This window comes from Schistocerca americana, chromosome 4, assembly GCF_021461395.2.
Source record: "Schistocerca americana isolate TAMUIC-IGC-003095 chromosome 4, iqSchAmer2.1, whole genome shotgun sequence".
NCBI lineage: Eukaryota > Metazoa > Arthropoda > Insecta > Orthoptera > Acrididae > Schistocerca > Schistocerca americana.
The window spans coordinates 283069847-283085061 of record NC_060122.1 but is presented as its reverse complement, the minus strand read 5'-3'; the positions used below and the strand labels follow the sequence as shown (position 1 = coordinate 283085061).

Here is a 15215-nt window from a genome sequence, read left to right as displayed (position 1 = left end):
CACACTGTATAGTCACAAGGGACTCAATGAAAAATTAACAAAAAAAAAAGTTGGGACAGACCTCGTCATTTTGGGACTGTGTTTTAAAGGAGGCTGTTGGAATATAGGTGGCCAGTGGCCTGATAAACAGAGACTGTGGTTTCACACTCTCAGTAAATTAAAGAATCCAGCCAAAATGTCATCCGAGAGTGACTTCTGCACCCCGCACCCAGTAGGGGCACTGCAAGCACTGAGGCACTGAGAGACCAGAGTTCACACCCAGCATATGGTGATCGCCGCCCTCCCTTTCCAGTACTCCACCCTACACAGCATGTGGTTGGGTGCCTACCACAGCATGTGGAATCGGTAGTGAGATAAGTGGTGGGAAGCAATAAATAAAGGAGGTCCTATCTAACAAAGACATTCATTCCACAGGTATCACCTGAAGATGAAAGCAACTGTTTCGTAAACAACCGCACCCAGCTGGACACCTGGCAGCAATAAACAAGATTCATGCTTCTTTCATTGTTTCAACAGTTGGATATTATTTGACCTATTATCGTGTATCTACCATCAATAACCAACCATATTTTACTCTTTTAGCTGCATTTCATGAAAGGTGGGACTACCACGAGTTTATTCTAATCCCACACTCTGAAGGTGATCTTTTTAACTGGCTTGCTGACAATATTTTTTTCTTTATGTTACACAACCCCTGTCTGTCAATAAAACATGCTTTTCAATTGCCTAAGTCAGAGAGGGAAGACTAATTTCCCCATCCCAAGAAGAAAGACAAAGCAAAAAATTAAAATCAGAACAACTGTCATAATGGTTGGAAGCTTATTGTCGTCCTTTGATGGCCAACTCTTGAAACAAATAAAAATAAACAAAATATTAATAAATGAGAAACTCTACTATCTGGGAAACAATCTTGAAGAGACCAATAGTAACATTTGCACTTCCCACACTTCGTTAAAGATCACATCTCACTTTTTCCCACAGAGCATACAGCAGGCAAGATATTCTGCAATAAATGAGACAAAAACATTTATCTCAGTTCCACAATTCTTGAACAGAAACACAAGTGATATCAAGGAACACGAATAGTCTGTTTCGCAAGACACTAACAAAACAGTTCACAACATTCTTATAACCATTCATGATTGAGTTGTTACTTTCACCTAGCTCAAACTACAGTGATATGGTTGCATGCAAGTAATAAACAGAGTCATTTAAACAAAGCTAATGTAATTACAATGATGCACTTATTTTCCTATGTGTTGGAGGCTGTTACTATCAAAATTTAGAATACTTTTTCCCTTTCCTTTCTATTTACTTTTTTAAATAAATCTCTTGTTCCCATTTTTGCACAGACATTGAATTTATTATTTCCCAACACATTAATTTCAGTAATGTACAGTACTTCAGATAATACAACCTGCATATAAAACTATTAAGATTCAAATTTTAATGCTTATGTAAATATCTCATGAGAGGTAAAGAAAATAAACTTTTGAAAGTAAAAAACAGAAATACACAATTATTTCAATAGGTTTTCATATACAGTCATGTTTCACAACAATGAACAACGTAGCCAATATGCTTTACAAGTCCCGCATAAAAAAAAATCTACAAAAACTTCTCACACAATTCTTACATAAAAAAGGAGGCATTAGTTTTATAATTTATTCGAACAAAGCTTACTGTGTAAACTGACTTACTTTATCCCAACAGAGCTTATTGTGTAAACTGACTTATATTAATAGTAATAAGTACATTTAGGTCTTCTCCGTTGATTGGACGTCAGAAGTAACTGTTACACGCTGAACTATGGACTTCAGCACTGCTGTAACAGGTGACTCGGGGGCGAGTGCTGCATAGCTTTCACCGCTGTCAGCACACTTGCCAATTCTAGGATCAATTGGCACACATCCAAGGAATGGAACTTTAGCCAAATCAGCCAGTGATTTTCCACCGCCAGAAGAAAATATATTGGTACATTCCTGATAGAACATATTATAAAATCAGATCTGCAATGGATAAGTAGCATAAACTAATCAAAAATGTTACTTTCTGAAGAAATGTTGTCTGGTGGTACTTTTGTGTTTTGTAACTGCCCTGATAATCTGAGAATAACTTTTAACAAATGTATGGACAAAATTTACATCATGAAACAAATCAAAACTTGCATCATGAAACAAATCCACAATCAGTCTTCCTATAATTCATTGTTAGTAACAAATAAAATAAACAGGTATTGTGCATCAGCAATTGAGAGAGAGAATTCACATTCAGTCCACATTAGGAGTTTTGTGACTAAACAAAATAAAAAGCATTCCAACACTAGACATATATTCAGGTGCTAAATTCAAAAGATAATCAAGCTGTCCTCATTATCACCCAGAACATTTTCAAATCATTTTCACTCATTCAATTAAATAAAAAAAGAAAGACACACACAATGGGAGGCATCACATAATAATAAGAAGTATCCTTATGCTGGCAGAAAAGTGGTCAGTCAAGGCACTGAAGAAGTCCATCAACTAAGCAAATCAATGACACACAATGCTAACAAATAGATCTGCAAGGCACACAGTTGGGAGTCACACTGTTGGAAAGCTGGGAACTTAAGATGTACACTACACAGGTGATGTGATGGTCCCACAGAGGAATTCACAGCACAAAGGCTGAAAGTCTGGATTCATCCTACATTGCTGTTCAGGGTGTTTCAACTCCATATATGGCTCTCAGGTCTGCTTGCCAAGGAAGGTTTCATAATTCTCACAATATTTTGTTGAGGCAACTGCCTGACATTGTTAAGTGGTTGCTACTTGCCAGCAGTAACCAGCAGCCACAAATGTGATGATGTAGAGCAGTTGTCAAGAGGATATACTGTGCGAGGTTTATAAAACATGATCTAGTGACAGACTTGACATTGAACATTTCTACCAGGAAGCCTGAAAAGTCATGTCCAAATTACTCATCCACATAAAAAATAGTATACTCTGCACTGAGATTGTGCTTCCTGGCTGTCATGTTTTATGAATTTGAAGAACATAATTATCCATGTTAACATAGGCAGTGATGGAGCCATTCAAATGTTTTGTTATCTGGACACAGACATTCTTGGTACTTTCCTTATACAGATTATGTACCTAAATAAAATTTTGGTTCCCCAAACTGTAAGTGTCATACTACAAGGCAAAGACACTGCTTCTAGCACGTTATTAGACCAGGCAATGAAGGAAAATTAGGGGGGAAATTCATTTAGTAGCAAACTTTTGCACAGTGGCAGGAGGGAGTGCCAAGAACAACATACTAAAAATCCTGATCAGTGTGATGGTGGGTGGTGGTGGTGGTGGTGGTGGTGGTGGTGGTGGTGGTGGTGGTGAGGGGGCGGGGGAGGGGAGTGGCATTTAAAGTCACTTATTCATGTTTTTCTTGAATAACTTGAAAAGTGTTGCAGCTTCCAGCAAAAATGTTCCCAGAACAAAATTAAACTACATTAAATTGCCTGAAAAAAGATTTTATTCATTTTTTATCTAGGGCTAATAGTTAATGTGTTGCAGCTGGAAGAAAAACTACAGACTATTATGAATAGTGTTTTAATAGTATAAAATTAATGTTTATTGTTAAATGAAGTGGGTTAGAAGCAAATATTGAATGTAGAGCCTTATTAAGAGATAAAATGTGCTCTGGAGGTGTAACAGGTTGAGGGTCATGCACTTCCCTCCTTCAAGGATCTGCAAAGTGAAGATCAAGCAGGCAATCCTCTGCCCTCTCTGCCCTACTACATCACAAGAGGCAACTACAGTGTGCAGTGCAGCTTATGAATCACTGGCACTGCTGTGCAAACAAGCCCAAGGTGTGTTTATTTTCAACAAAGTGCATTAACAATACAAACATAAGAAATGCATATGGGCAAAATCTACATAAATCTCTGCCCACCCATCTACACTGCTAGAGGAGAAACTCATGCTTAGTCATCCTGTACAGCAGCTGTAGCACTCTTCCAGGAAAAGCAACTTTCTCCACTTTGAGTGCTGCTAGCTTTCCAGTTTACAGATTATACATCCACAGTTCTTCTACATTAAAAATCATTTCACTGAGTTTGTGTTTATATAGTGGAGTTATTTTCAGTTTATTAAGTGAGTACTTATTTGCAGCTGTTAAGAGTGCTAATACAACTGTCTACTACACTGAGAGCCTGTCCCAAGTGTAACATGCTGTCAATATGTATTCAATAATGTGTCTTTCATTTTCTCCACTAACAGTGGCTGCAATACTTTCACAGAATGGACAGTATCAAATACATCACCCCAACGTTAGCTCTCTCGACATCTGAAATGGCCCAGAGGTGTAAACTGACTCCATCTAAAATCCAGGTGTTACGGAATTTTAGATATTTCAGTATATGTCAAACAATGCGTTACAGCAGATTAAAGCCAGAATTCTGGCTGGAGCAGCTGGAAATGCCGATCATGTACGCTTGAAAAGTTCTGGCTTGTGTGAATGTGTGTGTTTTTTCCTTTCTGAAGAAGGCTTCGGCCAACAGCTCAATGTGCCTATCTGCAACTCAATGTGTCATCTTTACAGTGAGTAACAATCTATCCTATTCATAATGTTGTTGGAATAAAAGTTATACTTATGATGAAACAAAAATGAAGACATGAAGGGGAAAATGAACAGAAATGCACAGAACCATTTAGTTAGCTTCAAAACATTTTAAATTTTATACCAATCCCTTTTATCATACATGAACTAATGATATTGCCTAAGGGCAACATGTAATGAAGTGCAATAACAAAATTCCCTTTTTAGTCTTACAGTTGCATGGATTCCTAATTTTTTTATGATCAGGATGTATTAACACATGGTAACTTGGCCAGAAAAATTCTTGCATTCAAGGAACCATCACAAGTTGACTATTGCAGTTATAGAAAGAACCCATCAAAAACTAAGGCTGAATTACTCAAAGGAAAATAGATGAACAGGAATGAATAAAATACTAAAATTAAGCATCGATTTCTTCATATTCATCAAGTATTCCTTAGCAGCAGATACACAAAGGGTGGGGAGAGCATAAAACTGGGTAACATAATTATCTATACGTATTACTGCATTAAGGTCCACTACAGCATTTTCTTGTCTGTATGTGAAGGCTAATCTCAAAAGCCACTGAATGAATTTTGATATGGTTTTCACTGATACATAGGATAATTTACGAGATAGGTTTGTGTATATAGTTTACAATCACACAAATGATGAGTGAATAAATATACATATTGTTACCTGTTCTATATTTAAGTGGCATTTGGAGTGACTTCTGTAGTAATGAAGGAAGCTATGTGCTGGTCAGCTGCCGAAGAAGCTTTATCTCAGGGAAAAAGAAGTAAAGCAAACAGCTGCGGCAATTCCAGAGAGCAACAAAGCTTGACTGGAATGTATAGATATTGTAAATTGAAGGCTCTTCATTTTTCTGTCTGTGTGTGAAGGCTAACCTCAGGAACTACTGTAGGGATTTGGATAGTTTTCAGTAACAGTTAGACTAATTCACAGAGAAAATTTGTGTGTAATTTGTTACCGCAATCAGGCCCTAGATACCTAGTGCTGCTCATACGACACTGGGGCAGATCACTAGGTTAAACTATAGGTGTTGACAACTAAATGGTCACATGTAACATGGCTCAATACTGGACCTATTGTCAATACATTGTTAGGAGTGAAGTGTACACCACCATATTAATGTCAGATTTTTTTATTCTTGCAGTTTTTTTTTTTTTTTTTTTTTTTTTTTTTGAGGGGGTGGCTGAGAAGGAAGAGGTTGGAAGGGAGAGGAGGGATGGGGGAGAGGAGAGGGGGGGGGGGGGGAGAGGGTGAGGGAGTTCCATAAGCACTTTCAATTATTTGACATTTCAAAATGATAAGGAGTCAAGGACCTTCAGGATGCAGGTTTGGTTGTTGACAGCCCACAAAAAGTCCAAGATATGATGAACTCTCTTTCTGTTAATGATATGTGAAATAAATAAACAGTAATTTACAGTCAAACAGCACAAATTTCTTTCAAAAAGCCTTTTATTGTTATTCCACTTATCAACAGACAACAGGCCTGAATATGACCATTTTGGTGCTTGTAAAAAACACGTATACTGGAACTTGTAACACTATAACACTGATATGATATTTTTCAACATTTCATTTAGTGTCTCCTAATTCTGAACAAGCAAAAATTTTTGTTTCTTGTAGCTTCAAAATTTCATCTATGAGTGAAACAAAATAGGTTTTTTACTTCCAACGCGCATTTTTTTAAGCAATCTTTAACAACCTTTAATTAATTTTATGAACATTATTTTACACTGGGTCATTTCAGTAGGGAAGTGTTGGGGAAACTTATGAGCTTTTATATTTGTGACGGAGCAAACTGTGATGATAGAATATAGAATGGGTTTGTGAGTCTCATCCAAGATGAGAAGCTGGTCAATGAGAGGACAAATCTTATTTTACGATACACGACGGGAGCGAAATATGTGAGTAGGCAAATTGAGTTCCAAATAACATCAAGAGCCAGTCCTGAAATCATCTGCAATTAACCATGGTGTTCTCATAATGTCTGGAGCTAATGGAGCATTGTTAAGGATGTAGACACTGCCGTCTCAATAGCATTGACATGCTGCAAGACTGATTAACTTAGAACTTTTGTATGGCACACCCAGTGAATTTGACTGACAACTGAATAATAACACTACAGAAATTATGAAAAAATGCTTGGGAGAAATTTATAAAGAAGATAATACAGATGATGGAAAATTCTCTCTTTGTTAAACATATTCTTGTAACTCTCTGTTAAACTTATTCCTACAGTACTTTGAGTCTTGTTTTCCCCTAAAACAAATGAGGGCAAAACTGAACAAAAGCAAGATAGTGGATAAATAACTCCAGGGATTAAATTAGTTTGTGCTAGGAAGAGAGAGCACTATATAATTTGGAGAACAAGCAGTTGGCAAGATCTGAAACTTCATTATCACCAGTATTGTTAAATCCTACTTTCAGTCATTAAAAAAGAGAAACTCATGTACTGTGCTCAAAACAATAAAACATTCTAAGAATGAGGCAAAACTAGGAAACAAACAAAATTAGTAAACCAAATGAAACTGTGCCCCCTGAAAGTAGCTGTAGCAGAAATGGTGACACTTTCAAACCTTTGGCGATCAAATTCGATGATTACTTCCTACAGTGGCTGCAAACACTGCAGCCAGTAATAAACAACCAAATAGAGATACATTAGAGTTACTTGTGCAGACACTGAATACGCCACCAACAGACATTAGAAGACCTCAAAGTGTTAGTGGAACTAAACAACGAAAGATATTCTGGTGGTATACTCTGTGACACTGGACCAAAACCTTTGACTGTATAGACCACAAAATTCTAGACACCACATTAAAGTTATCACATTAATGGCATCTCCCTTGCATGGGTGGAATCTTACCTCCATAACACAAGACAGAGGGTCTCATTAACAGAGTGTGTCTCAGGTATGAAAATAACTTCAGGATGGGGAAAAATAATATGTTGAGTGCCAAGGGATCATAACTGAGCCCACTTTTGTTTCTAACCTGCATAAATGATATTCCAATGACTTTAAAAATAAGTTCAAAAACTGTAATGTTTGTTGATGACACAAGCATATTAATGAAGGATTCAAACTTAACCGGAGCAGAGACAGCACAGATGACTACTGAACAGGCCTACAAGTGGTTCACAGCTAATGGTTTAAGTCTTAATCTTAGAAACATTCATATTATGCAAAGTGAGACAAATGATAATGAGCTTTTAATGCCAGAAGTACACATAATGGGTATACTCTGAATAAAGTGTTTGTTCATCAGAAATGAGTAGTAAGAATACTGTATGAAGCAGACAATAGTGCATTCTGCAGAAGCTTTTTTAATAATCTTGGAATGCTTATACTCATTTCTCAATATATTTACTCTTAATGGTTTTTATGATTGATGATAAAAATAAGTTTCAACTGAACAAGCACAATACAGGACACAAAAATAATTTTCATGTAGACTTTGCCTCGTTGTCCAGGGTTCAGAATAAAATTATACGCTGGTAGTAAGGCATGCAACAAGCTCCCATCTACCATAAAGCAAGAAATTGGGAATCTTAACCAATTTAAAAGAAAATTAATAATAATTTCATGTGACTGAACAGCCTAATCCAAGTCTCTCAATTGGATGCCACTTCAGTGACTTGCTTGCCCACGTCCATCCCAGTAAGCCTATCGGAGAAAGGGGACATACAGTATAATATGGAATCCGAACAATATATCATTCCTGACAAACCTTCACACCGAAAAGAAAATTAAAAACATACCTCAATAGCCACTCTTTCTACAAATTACCTGAATATACAGATGAAGGAGTTGAAAATTCCCTTTGTTATAAAGCTGCACAAATAATAATGTACTGGGACTACATATCTATACATGTAACACTATTTTCTTTGAAAAATACCACTGCAATCATATTTATATGATGCCAGTAATAGCAGAGGAGCAGCAGCTACACAGTAAAACCAATTTACGAGGTGCATTCAAGTTCTAAGGCCTCCAATTTTTTTTCTCCGGACTGGAACGAGATAGAAATATGCGCATTGTTTTAAAATGAGGCCGCATTCATTGTCAATAAGTCCCAGAGATGGCAGCACCCTACGGCAGATGGAATTTTACCGCCAGTGGCGAGAATTAGAACTGTTTTAAATACTTAAAATGGCAGCGTTTTCCTTACTTGAACAGGATGCAATCATTCGTTTTCTGAATTTGCGTGGTGTGAAACCAATTGAAATTCATCGACAGTTGAAGGAGACATGTGGTGATGGATTTATGGATGTGTCGAAAGTGCGTTCATGGGCGCGACAGTTTAATGAAGGCAGAACATCGTGTGACAACAAACCGAAACAACCTCGGGCTCGCACAAGCCGGTCTGATGATATGATCGAGAAAGTGGAGAGAATTGTTTTGGGGGATCGCCGAATGACTGTTGAACAGATCACCTCCAGAGTTGGCATTTCTGTGGGTTCTGTGCACACAATCCTGCATGACAACCTGAAAATGCGAAAAGTGACATCCAGGTGGGTGCCACGAATGCTGACGGACGACCACATGGCTGCCCGTGTGGCATGTTGCCAAACAATGTTGACGCGCAACGACAGCATGAATGGGACTTTCTTTTCGTCGGTTGTGACAATGGATGAGACGTGGATGCCATTTTTCAATCCAGAAACAAAGTGCCAGTCACCTCAATGGAAGCACACAGATTCACCGCCACCAAAAAAATTTCGGGTAACCCCCAGTGCCGAAAAATGATGGTGTCCATGTTCTGGGACAGCAAGGGCGTAATCATTACCCATTGCATTCCAAAGGGCACTACGGTAACAGGTGCATCCTAAGAAAATGTTTTGAAGAACAAATTCCTTCCTGCACTGCAACAAAAACGTCCGGGAAGGGCTGCGCATGTGCTGTTTCACCAAGACAATGCACCCACACATCGAGCTAACGTTACGCAACAGTTTCTTCATGGTAACAACTTTGAAGTGATTCCTCATGCTCCCTACTCACCTGACCTGGCTCCTAGTGACTTTTGGCTTTTTCCAACAATGAAAGACACTCTCCGTGGCCGCACATTCACCAGCCGTGCTGCTACTGCCTCAGCGATTTTCCAGTGGTCAAAACAGACTCCTAAAGAAGCCTTCGCCGCTGCCATGGAATCATGGTGTCAGCGTTGTGAAAAATGTGTACGTCTGCAGGGCGATTACGTCGAGAAGTAACGCCAGTTTCATCGATTTCGGGTGAGTACTTAATTAGAAAAAAAATCGGAGGCCTTAGAACTTGAATGCACCTCGTACTTGATTAAATGTAGGTGGTATAAGTGTGAAGAGTATTGAGCAGAGATGGTTTTTTATTAATACAATATACAGGTTAAGTTTCTATGATGTCTGTCTTTTGTGTTAACATACACATGGACTCAGTCTACATCCCTGAAAGTTCTCCTTCTTGATGGGAACTACGAAACACAAATGAATGAATGAATGAATGAATGGCTGAACAGTGATATGTTAAGTGTACTTAGGCAGAATCTTAAGTACCTAGGGAATCCAGATAGTATGTGGGTGAAGCATGTGGCCCACAGGCTGCTCTTTAATGATCAATTCTCCTCACAAGCCGTCCATATCCTTAGCATATAGTTCACCTGAGGCTTCTTAAATAGTAGCTTTTAATATCCTTGTAATCTTGGTAGGTAAGCCAAAATTTCCATGCCCTATGACACTTCACTGTTGCACCCAACAGTGCTTACTGAAGCTTGCCCAAAGTTCACAAGTGTGAAACTGCCAACACTGACAAGTCCACAATAAGGAAAGCCCGCGTTCACCAAATCTGAACTCAATATGTGTGATTCAGACAACGTGTACATGAAGTATAAACACATCCGGCATTATCTAAGAATGTAAAATTATGAGACTGAGATGAGGGAACTAAGGACAAAGCACATTTAAATTGATGACGTCAAACAGAGAGAAACTGAAAGAGAGAGAGAGATGTAGTATGTTTTCCAACACAGAGGATGTAGAACAACATCTATATGAATATTGAATTGTAGCGTATACAGGGTGTTTCACAATTTCTATTGTAGGCTTCTAGGGGTGTAGATAGGTCTTAGGAGAGACTACTATTTCACAGCAGAATATGCAATGGTTAAGAGCTGCACAACACAAGTACTGAGAACATTTTCTGTATCACCTTGATCTATCACACACTATTTTCATCAGACTATAATAATGTCTGTGAGAAACTGATACATTCACAACTAAGAGAGTTGACTGTGCTGCTATACAGATGTTCACCAGGGATTGTGGACCATGTGTTTGAAAACATGTATCATGGATATACCCTGTGCAATGAAACGCAGGGTGACCACACTGTACTGCTCCTGCTTATTACATAGGTCTAAACCCATTGTCTCTGCTGTGTAAGTATCATGAAGTAGACGTGAAAATGATCCAATATTCAAACAAGTTTTACTTCCAAACAGTACATTTCTAGACATGAGTTCCTTATCAAAACACTAAGTTCCCTCTCTAGCATCCCTAGAAGCCTGCAATAGGATCTGCGTCAAACTCTGTATGTGAATCACCTTTACTCTCAAAAGCAGTTTGTATACTCACTGCACAGCTTGGACACACATAACCACTCATATTTTCAATCACACCAACAACTGGAATGCCAGTTTTGCGGCAGAATGTTAGTTCTTTTGTCACATCCTCAACAGCCAAAGCTTGCGGAGTTGTAACTAATATAGCACCATCACAGTTCAAAGTCCTGGAAAAACAGAACAATCAAAAGTTACTGATCTGACAGTTACAAGCACTAATAAAATGAGAAGTTTTTGAAGCTAGATAATGGAACCAATAACTGAAATAAAAAAACTTTTTCTGTTTACTTAGGTGGTCCCATCAAGTGAGATGCTCATCAACTGCCTAAAATACTAGAGACTATAAATATGACACAAAACGATAAACTTATGTTCTGACATAAGTAAAGAAAATATTTAATACAAAACCAGAAAAACAGTTCAAAATTGAATAACAAGATAGAATTGTTCTGCAGTTGTTAGAACAAACTGGAAATAGGCTGTGAGTTTGTCAGAAAGAATTGTACACATACTAACATGCTAAGAAAATTTCATCAGACTAACACTAAGTGGAGACGAAAAGTGCACAGTCCATTGATTACTGTTGGTCAGAAGAAGTAACAGAAGTTGATGCAACTAAATTTAATATAAAAAACTTCCTCTGGACACATGTTGGGCAGCCATAGCTGGCAGCGTTGCTCGAGACTGACTGTCAGTACTATCTTAGTGGTGGTGGCAGAGAGAGAGAGAGAGAGAGAGAGAGAGAGAGAGAATCTTGCTTAAGATCAAAGTCATTCTCTCACAATCTCCCTTGGCTCTACTACCACATTCACACTATTACAAAAACTTTAAAAAGACCAACATTTATCAAATGTTCTAAAACATTTTTTAAAAAAAAAACATGAATAATACAATAACAACACCAAAGTCATGACACAGAGATACACTGCCGGTTGATTATTTATGAAAAGCGTGGTTGGGCCAGCCATCCTGATGACACAAAAACTCCTCCCTAATATTTTAGGGAGCAAGTCTGCCATTTTTCAGAATCTTGAAATTTGAACCACATTCGTCTCATTGTCAGCTACACTACAGGACAGATCTGCTAGTAAATTAGCCTCTGTGCTCTCGTCTGACTATGAAATACATTTACTTAAAATTGGTGCACTGTGATATGTACACCATGAGCACTGTACACAAGACGGCCCACCCTCCCACTGGAGCAAGAATCTATAGAGCACCAGACTGTGCCCTATACGTGAGATGGGCCTCATCTCTTCCGTGTGGCTAGAAGAAGGTATGTAACAGCTGAGTTGTTGGCTTTATGAGCTAGTTTTCATTATTCACTTGCAGCCACTTTTCCCCTTTTATACATGATAATATATCTCAAAAACCAAGTGATGTATGGGGATGTCAAATTGAACCACTGCATTACCAGGACATTCCTACTTGGTTGGCAGTTCCTTGAATTCTCATGTGCTCTTGTGCCCACCAGGATGAATCTCTTTCTCTGTGGGTAAAGCAATGTGTCTTGCATATTCTGGATTAATTTACCTGCCTGGTACAACTTTATTTGGACTGAAGACCACTCATGAGTCAGAGCAGAGAAGAAATTTTGCAATATGAGTAGATCTCATCTGCTCCAGTGCCCCACATGCAATTCTACACTAAACATACCACGACCAGCTTAGAGACAGAAGTGATGACACTTTCTACAGGACCAGACAATCATTCTGCAGGACAAAGCTCAAGCACGTACAGTGCAAGCTGTTATTAATTTGTTTGAACGATGGGGCTGCTAAGTGCCATACCACCTGGTGCACTCCCCTGATTTAAGCCCTCTTGAGTTCAACTCAATTTCTAAACTGAAGGAAACACTTCACAGCATTCGCTTCAGAACTGCTACAAATTTTTCAAGCAATAGAACGCACTGCTTGTACTGTCAACACAACTGGCACTGCTAAGAGTATCCTATGACTTCCACATCACTGGCAACGGGTTATACACAATGCTGGTGGCTACTTTGAAGGTCAGTAAAACTTTGAAACACACATCTATTTTGTACAAGCTGTAAATAAATAGTTGCCACTATTAAAGTTCCAATCCTCATATTAGTTTGTGTAGACGAGTCTTGAGGACACAGACATAACACTATACAGCTTGACAGAGCAGTCAAAGAGTTCCCCTGCTTAGACTCATATGTAAATACTATGTCGATCATTTAAAAATAATTAAAGACGTCAACATAAGAGGGTGCACTGAGAAGTAACGCCTCCAAATTTTTTATGTGAAAACTCTTAAAGATTTTTAAATAAAAAACATTATTAATATTCTACATCTTTATTCTTCATGTCTACATATCTGCAGCCTTCTGCCAGTAGGGGGCTCCGAATTGTAGCATGTAAAATGGCGGTGTGATATAACTATTTCAGTACATGAGAAACAGTGTGCTGTAATTGAGTTTTTAATTCAAAGAGTTTGTCCATACGTGGAGCACCCTCTCCTTAAGCATGACAATGCCAGATCACACACAAGTACTGTGACTTCGGCAACAATCTGATTCCTTGGTTACACTGTCCTCAGTCATCTTGCATACAGTCCTGACTTGGCCCCATCCAATTATAATAACTTTCCAAAACTTAAAGCCACCTTCGTGGACTTCACTTTGACAATAATGAAGTGGTGTATGTACATGTGAGGCTGTGACTCTGTCACCATAGTCAGAGAATACAAATACGTAGATATTTTGTTTAAAAAGCTTTAAGAGTTTTCAAATAAATTCAGAGGCATTACGTTTCAGCAGGCCTTAGTAAAAAAGATTCCAGGGATGCATTCACTCATATATCTCACTAGATTTAAAATTAACCTAGGTCTCTTCCGTAACAAGAATGGCAATCTATTCTGATACTTGAACCAAACTAAATGCGTCTTAGCTCAAGCTTCACACAGATGACAAATGTTTCTTATAAAAGTGATTTATTTGCCATCTTCAGATGATAAGAAGGAAGCATAATTCACTCCTGAACACCATGAGAAAGCCCCATTGTCACAAGACTAAATGGCCTCATTGCTGGTAAAATTTTTGTGGAAATAGTTTCCACTGAAGGGCAAGCAATAGTTTGGAATGACAGTGATTCTGGAACAGCAAGGAGCCTGACATATAACGAAGAGTAGCCACCAGATAATGAGAACACCTTCACAGCTTCAGCTCAGAGACTGGGTATGGGGCTGGTCCTTTAAGCAAATGTTGCCAACCTAATCTGTCCCCCAGGGAGGACGAAACAATTATTTTGAAGTAAGTACACTGTGCACCCATAATGTTGTTGATGTCTCAAGAAGATTTTAAACAATTAGCACTGCAAAACAAAAGAAACTGTGGTGATATGTATTTAAAGTTACCATCTAATTGCCAAATTCTGGGATGCAGGTGCTGAGAATGTTAGTGTGGATATCAATATTGTTAGTGTTACTTGCAAAACACTGTCCCAATCTCCCATGCACTTCAGCAAGTGGCTCTGTAGTTTTTGTAGTACTATCTCTGAATTTGCTGTTGTTGTTTGTGCACTAGTTGCACCTGTCAGAATTCAATGAACCATGCATCCAACACATACTGACAACAATTATTTGTAATCTGCGGACTGGAGGTTTGGATGATAGGAAATGTTATGTAACCCTGGAAAGCAGATTTAGAGGAATACGAGATTACTTTACCACATTATTGCAGAGTATAACTCATAAAGAAGCCAACAATATAAGGAAAAGATAGACTGCTACTCACCATAAAGATGACACGATGAGTTACAGACAGGCACAACAAAAAGACACTTACACATTTGGTTCCTGCCTGCAACTCAATGTGTCATCTGTGTGGTGAGTAGCAATCTATCTTTTTCTTATATTGCTGATACTCCAACCTGGAATTTCCTCTGTTTCATGAGGAGCCCACATTTGCTTGGACGTATGAGGTTAACAGCAACTATCTGCAAGAGTCAAATGGCACAACTTCTTCTACACAACATTTGATTGTCTACAAGTGGGCAT

At 38.3% G+C, this 15215-nt stretch overlaps 1 protein-coding gene across 1 annotated transcript in view; it reads right to left on the bottom strand.

Annotated features, from left to right (window-relative positions):
* Window positions 1-1341: 1341 nt before the first annotated feature.
* The window catches only part of LOC124613987 (cytosolic Fe-S cluster assembly factor NUBP2 homolog), an 81275-nt gene continuing 67401 nt past the window's right edge, over window positions 1342-15215 (bottom strand). The window contains exons 5-6 of the mRNA XM_047142774.1: window positions 11209-11362; window positions 1342-1982 (exon numbers count right to left, since the gene is read on the bottom strand). Coding sequence (XP_046998730.1) covers window positions 1758-1982; window positions 11209-11362 — 379 coding nt within the window. The 3' untranslated portion in view covers window positions 1342-1757. The remainder of the gene's footprint in view (window positions 1983-11208; window positions 11363-15215) is intronic.